Here is a 6619-nt window from a genome sequence, read left to right as displayed (position 1 = left end):
TATGTTAACAGAAAAAATGTAACATGTGCACTACTGCAAAAATTACTTTCTACGACATAGATTTTACATCGATTGATCGAAACCGACTTAGAAAGAAACACGATGACAGTTTTGTAAATAGATAGAATAGGTTTACGACGGTTTTGCAAAAACCGTCTTAGAAGTTTGTTATCCTCGTCCTTACTCTTTTAAATATTTTTCACTCTTTTAAATATTTCATTTCTCCCTCACTCTCTTGTGCTTTCACTCTTCGACTTTCCATCACTCTCTAGGGTTTGCCACTATTGCGGCGTCGCCAGAGGGACTAAACCTTCACCAGAAGAGTCTCCTCATCCTCGTCCTCTTCCACAACGAGCGTTCACATGATAGCCCTAGACGGTCTGGTGAATGTGAACTCCCTCTTCACGATCGTCGTCTTTGAGGGCCTTTCCCTCACCACCCCGGGCCAGCACAGCCTCGAGAACAACTCCTTCTGTGACGTCGGCGTTGATGTAGCCAAAAAGATCCTCATCTTTGAAGTGTTTAGCTTTTTCTTCTTCTCATCACTGGTGGCACTAGGGCTGAAGTTGGCACTAAATCTGCTCAACAACAAGGATGCTAACGAGGCCTTCCAGACCTACATCAACCTCAAGGCCCTAAGGCTCGACATGTTGGGCTCTGCCATTGCCTCCATCATGGGATCGTTGTTTTCACAGCATTAACAATGGTGGTGGTGGACGATCGGTTCAAAGATTTGAACCCTAAGATGTGCGTGGTTTTAGGCGACAAAGGATTCGTTGGAAGATCTTTGGTGTTAAGGCTATTGAAACTCAATAACTGGATTGTCTAAGTTGCTGATTCCACTCAGCCTCTCTAACTCCACCACTCTGAGTCTCTCGTTGAACAACTTGTCTCTTATTCTCGTGCTTCTTATTTCCATGTCGACCTTCGCGACAAACGGAGCATTATCAAAGGTGCACACTATCTGATTTTATTTCAATTTTGTTTCAAATGCAAATACTCATTGTTTATGGAAAAGAACAACATTGTTGAAAATTAAAATGGGTCTTGTGTAGTTCTAGAAGGTTCTTCTATTGTCTTTTATATGGATGTTGCCAATGTCGATGTGAATAACTTCTATACTTGCTATAAGCTTATGCTTCAAGGTTCTCTTCCATTTGTTGTTTTAATTATTCATTTTAATTGTTGATTTGATGTTTTTGGTTATGTAATTTTATGTTTGATTTTTAAGGTGCAAAGAATGTCATTAATGCTTGCCAGGAACGTAGAGTGAGATGTTGTAGTTGGTGGTTTGCATGATGGAGATAAGTGGTTGGCATATTCGTGGAAAGTAAGATTTTTGTTTAACCAACTTTCTTTTTTGTTTTGCTACATGTTAATGGATAGATTAGATGGTTTTGTTTTGCAAATGAATAAGCATTTTTAATAGGGGTGTGTGAATTATAGACTAACAACACATTAAGTGACCTTAAGGCTCAAGCGGAAGCTTTGATCCTGAGTGCCAATGACATTGATGGCCTATTGACATGCTTTCTTTGTCCTAGTAACGTTTTTGGACCTGATGACTATTCGAACCCGGCAAGTGCACCGGATCGCGCAAGTAGTATAAAATGGAAAGAACCGAGTATCGAACTCTCGGGGAACTTGTGTTACTTAGTAAAGTTATATTCAGTGAATAGGCGTCTAGTATGAAAAGAGATGTGTGGACTATGAACAAGTATGTAAATTAACTATTAAGAGGAAAATCACGTGAGTAATGATGCATAAAGACAAGTAGACAACATGTTGGTCTTCCTATTAGGTGCCTGATGTTAAAAGGATATTCTCTACTTAACAATGCTCATGTGTTCTATAGTGTCTCCTGAAATGCTAAACTCCGATTCCTCATGATAGTCTAGCCTAATCTCAATCAAGCATCATCCTCAGATTTCTCTTGTTGGACTAAACTCAACTAGAATCGCATTAAGACAAACATACAAACAACTAGGTTACCGTACCCCGATCCCTCGTGCTAATATGATAAACTAGCCTTGTCCTATCAAGTTCTAAGTATCAGACCAGTTTCCACTGTTGAATGATCCTAACAAAGCATGCATTTATGTGATCAAGGAAAAAACACACTGAAATGACGTTCTGATAGCACAGAGAACACATAAAACATCATTAAATAGATATCCAGGTATTTACATCAAGTACCTACAAGGAAGAACCAACAGAGGATTTAGCTCTCCATAACTGGGAAGCTTCTTTTACAACAAAGAGAAGAGAAAAATGAAGGATTGAAGAAATACAAGCGGTGAGGATGTCTCCTCCACCTCTAGAACCTCATAATCACTCACAAACTCATATCAAGCTCTCAGGACGACTTCCTCTTCAAGCTCCGTTCTCTACAGGTCTTCGCACAGCAAAATCTCTCAAAATTCTCTGGACTCAGACCCTTCTCTCTCTAGAATCTCTCACATGCAGAAGCTCTTTAAGAAAATGGCCAAAATCCCTTCCCATTTCTGATTTCAGGCTTAAATAGGTGGCCTTGTTGGTGCTTCCGCGCTTAGCGCAACTCTGGACCGCTTAACGCGCATTAGTGAATTTCGGCTTAGTGCGCATCTTCTCACTTAACGGATGGACTCAAGCGATGCACTTAGCGGGATGATCCATTGCTCAGCGAACATGCACAACTCATCCTTCTTCCAGATTCTTCCTCGCGCTCAGCTAAGGGAATGGTGCGCTCAGCGGATGGCTCGCTAAGCCAACTGATTGGCTTAGCGAGCAGATAAAAATTAGCACTTCACAAACTTGCCTAATTAACCTGAAATTGAGAGGAAATGATTATTAAATACACAAAATGGGAGTACTAAATATTTATTACCTATCTTTAATCAAAAAGTAATTACAACACTACAAAATAACCATAAATTGGAGGAGTTTGATACACTTTACACAGGTTTTATACACAAAAGTTAGTCGTATTCATCGACTAGCAACTCCCCCAAATTTACAGTTTTGCTTGTTCTCAAGCAAATAAAGAGCAACTCACTGGTCCCCAAGTGACAATAACATGCAGTGACTATGTACAAAGGTGTATGCAACAAAAGTTACTGATTGCATGATAAAAGAATGAAGCAAAATGCCCTCATCACTTGTCTTTCACAAAGCATGCAGTTATTCAAAAAGAAGAATAAAATGTAACCTGTACAATTAGATGAAGTTAGGCATAAGATAGATATCAAGGAAAGTAGCTTAAACCATAGTCTCACGGCTACTGTTTCACTTAAGCACAAGTGTTTAAGCTATTCATCAATAACAACTAACAAGTGGTCCAATCTTTGAACTTCATCTCAAGCCATAAAGTTAGAAATGCATAAACAGAATCAGAAGGACTTTCACAGGCTTGTAGTGAGGCTTGGCTACAAAAAATCATTGGTTTTTCTAGGATTCAAAGGCTTAGATTTTAAGAGAGCACAAATCCTAGATTTATCCAAATATTCTTTTCAATACAATTAGCTTACTCACTAGCCTTTCACTTTAATTTGCATTTGACCTTATTACACAACACACATTTTCTTTGATTGCTCTTTTTTTTTTAACACACAACTTATTTATTGTGTGTGCTGATGCTTTACCTTTTACTTTACATCCCAATCAATTTCCCCAAATTTGGGGTCATTTGCATTGAATTATCTGCTCTCCTAGAATCTAAACAAGGTATATGGAGATATTCATTCAAGTTCAGGGTTCAATTTTGAAAATGTAATTTAGCTCACAAAGGGTGCAAGGGATACAATTATCATTCAAGGTAAGTTTTTTGGTCAATTGGCTTGTATATACAATCATGGCCTTCATCATGTCCTCATTCATACATTTCATTCTAAAATTTAGAGATTGATGCAAAGACTATTACTCAAAGCTAGTCGTTCACTCACAGTTTAGGATCACACTCTCACCGATTATGGTTCAAGCTTTTCTTTCTCAATCAACTTGTTTACTGACTACCAATTCTAATTGCAAGTTCACATTCTTGTTCTTTCTTTGTCTAACATACATACTTGCTCAAACTTATGAAAAGAAACACAAACTCCATCACAATCATGCATTCAATCCAAAATCAAATCATAACACCAATTTTCACAAAAAGATAAAAGTGTTTCACTGCATAATCATCAAAGTCAAGTCAAATTGTTCCATATGCTTCAAAACAAGCATACCAACTAACCACAAACAAAAATAGTTGTGTATATAAACATTAATCAAAATCACTAAAAACAATGTACTGAAACTATAATCATTATAATAATAATCCAAAAAGCATCATCAGGAATTTAGAATTCCTATGACTGGTCCTGAGTGTCCTGTGTCTAAACATCCTCCTCATCTGTCAAATAAAGTACTGGAGTAGCTGGAGGAAAAGTGTTCAGAGTCAGGACTGGTGTGATCGGGTCCTCTGGTATCTCGAGTATAGGAATGGAGGGGTCTGCTGCATGTTGAGGTGAGGATAGGTCCACCACTGGTGTGGGTGGATCTGACCACGTGCTCAGCCATAAGAGAAGAAAAATTTGGACCTTTTTGGATGCTGAAATCTTGCCTCGATTTGCATGCCGTCTCCCCGGTTCCAGTTTTTCGCGTTTCTCTGCACCCGTCGGGGCTCGTTTTCAAAGGTAGACAATATATATATATATATATATATATATCAAAACGCTCAGAATGAGGCCCTGAGCGTGGTTCAGAGGTTGGTTTTGTTTAATTATTAGTTACACGCAGAACGATAATTTTTAGACTAATTAATTGCGAATTAATCCATAATTGTCTAGTTACGGGTTACTCTTCGTTAATTAGTCTAACCCGCGTATTTTCCCCCAATGTACATATTTCTACCAATAATATATATATATATATATATATATATATATATATATATATATATATATAATTATACACTGAATAATATATTTTATTAATTATTTAAATGCAATATTTACAAAAATTCTGGGTAGAAATTCCAGGATGTCACAGCGCGTGTCTTAGAGGGATGGACTCAAGCGGTGCGTTTAGCGGGATGATCCCTCACTCAGCGAACATGCACAACTCATCCTTCTTCCAGATTCTTCCTCGCGCTCAGCCAAAGGAATGGTGCACTCAGCGGATGGCTCGGTAAGCCAGCAGATTGGCTTAGCGAGCAGATGAAAATCAGTACTTCACAAACTTGCCTAATTAACCTGAAATTGAGAGGAAATGATTATTAAATACACAAAATGGGAGTACTAAATATTTATTAGCTATCTTTAATCAAAAAGTAATTACAACACTACAAAATAACCATAAGACGCGCGCTGTGATATCCTGGAAGAAGGATGAGTTGTGCATGTTCGCTGAACGAGGAAGGATGTTCACTGAGCTAACTTTTGTGTTTTTTCTTTATTGTCAAATTGTGACCTCTTATACTATTAACCAAGTCAGAAAATCCTTGCTTTAATTGCATGCCATTCATCAAACTTCTTGCTAAGGAAGAAGTCACATTAACCATAGAATCATTCTCTCATTTAGCTAGAAACTCATCTTTTTCAAGATGTTGGAGTTCCACTGAACAGTCAAAAGCATATAAGCTGCTGGGTGGTGGAAAAGGTTAAAAACATAATGCACTAAAATAAGGTAGAACTGTAGAACAATAGGTTTTGGAGGTGAGTTTGAACTGTAGAAGCTAAGCTTCAAGAATTATTTTGATGATGCCAAGGAATTTAAGAATTATTTTGATGATGTCAAGGAATTTCAAAGATCATTCAAGATGAATTTCAAGGATGACGAAAGCAAGATGTCAAGCAAAGCAAAGATCTCAAGATAAGAATTAAGATAGACTCTTAGAAAAGTTTTTGAAAAGCACAAATGATTGGCCAAGTGAGTTTCTATCTTAACAAAAACTTTTCCAAGCATTTTACTATCTGGTAATCGATTACTAGAGGTTGTAATCGATTACTAGTGGCCACAAAGCTTTCTGGAAATGTTTTCAAAGTTTTCAAAGCTATAATCGATTACCAAAACTATGTAATCGATTACCAATGCTTTAAAACGGTTAAAAATGATTTTGTAAGTGTGTAATCGATTACACATCATATGTAATTGATTACTAGAGCTTTTGAACGTTGGAAATTTGAATTTTGAATAAAAAAAATAACTATGTAATCGATTACGCCAATGCTGTAATCGATTACCAGAGAGGATTTTCGAGAAAATCTGCCAACAGTCACAACTTTTCATTGGATTTTTGAATGGCCATCAAAGGCATTTAAATAGGTGACTTGGGCACAAATTTTCTTTAGAGTTTTTCATTGTTCACAAAAGGCATAATCCTCTTAAACAAAAATCTCTTATCTTCAAAAATTCCTTGGCCAAACACTTGTGTTATTCAATAAGGAATTAAGGGCTTCTTTGTAACATCTGTCTCTTTCAAGAGAGATCATTTCTTCTTCTTCTTCTTACTTCTGAAAAAGGGCTAAGAGACTGTGAGTCTCTTGTTGTAAAGCATATGAGCACAAAGGAAGGGTTGTCCTTATGTGTTTCAGAAGGTGTAAAGGATTTGTGAGATAGTGGAACTCCCAAGCGGGTTTCTTGGGGACTGGATGTAGGTAAC

The 6619-nt window shown here is 37.3% G+C and overlaps 1 protein-coding gene across 1 annotated transcript; it reads left to right on the top strand.

Annotated features, from left to right (window-relative positions):
* The first annotated feature begins 362 nt into the window (after positions 1-362).
* Positions 363-701, top strand: LOC114420578. Its single transcript, XM_028386438.1, has one exon. It carries the CDS (start codon positions 363-365, stop codon positions 699-701), a length of 339 nt encoding a protein of 112 aa, XP_028242239.1.
* The last annotated feature ends 5918 nt before the right edge of the window (positions 702-6619 follow it).

The sequence above is a fragment of the Glycine soja genome, chromosome 7 (assembly GCF_004193775.1).
Source record: "Glycine soja cultivar W05 chromosome 7, ASM419377v2, whole genome shotgun sequence".
Taxonomy (NCBI): Eukaryota; Viridiplantae; Streptophyta; class Magnoliopsida; order Fabales; family Fabaceae; genus Glycine; species Glycine soja.
The sequence above is the reverse complement of the archived record's forward strand: the minus strand, read 5'-3'. Positions and strand labels throughout refer to the sequence as shown.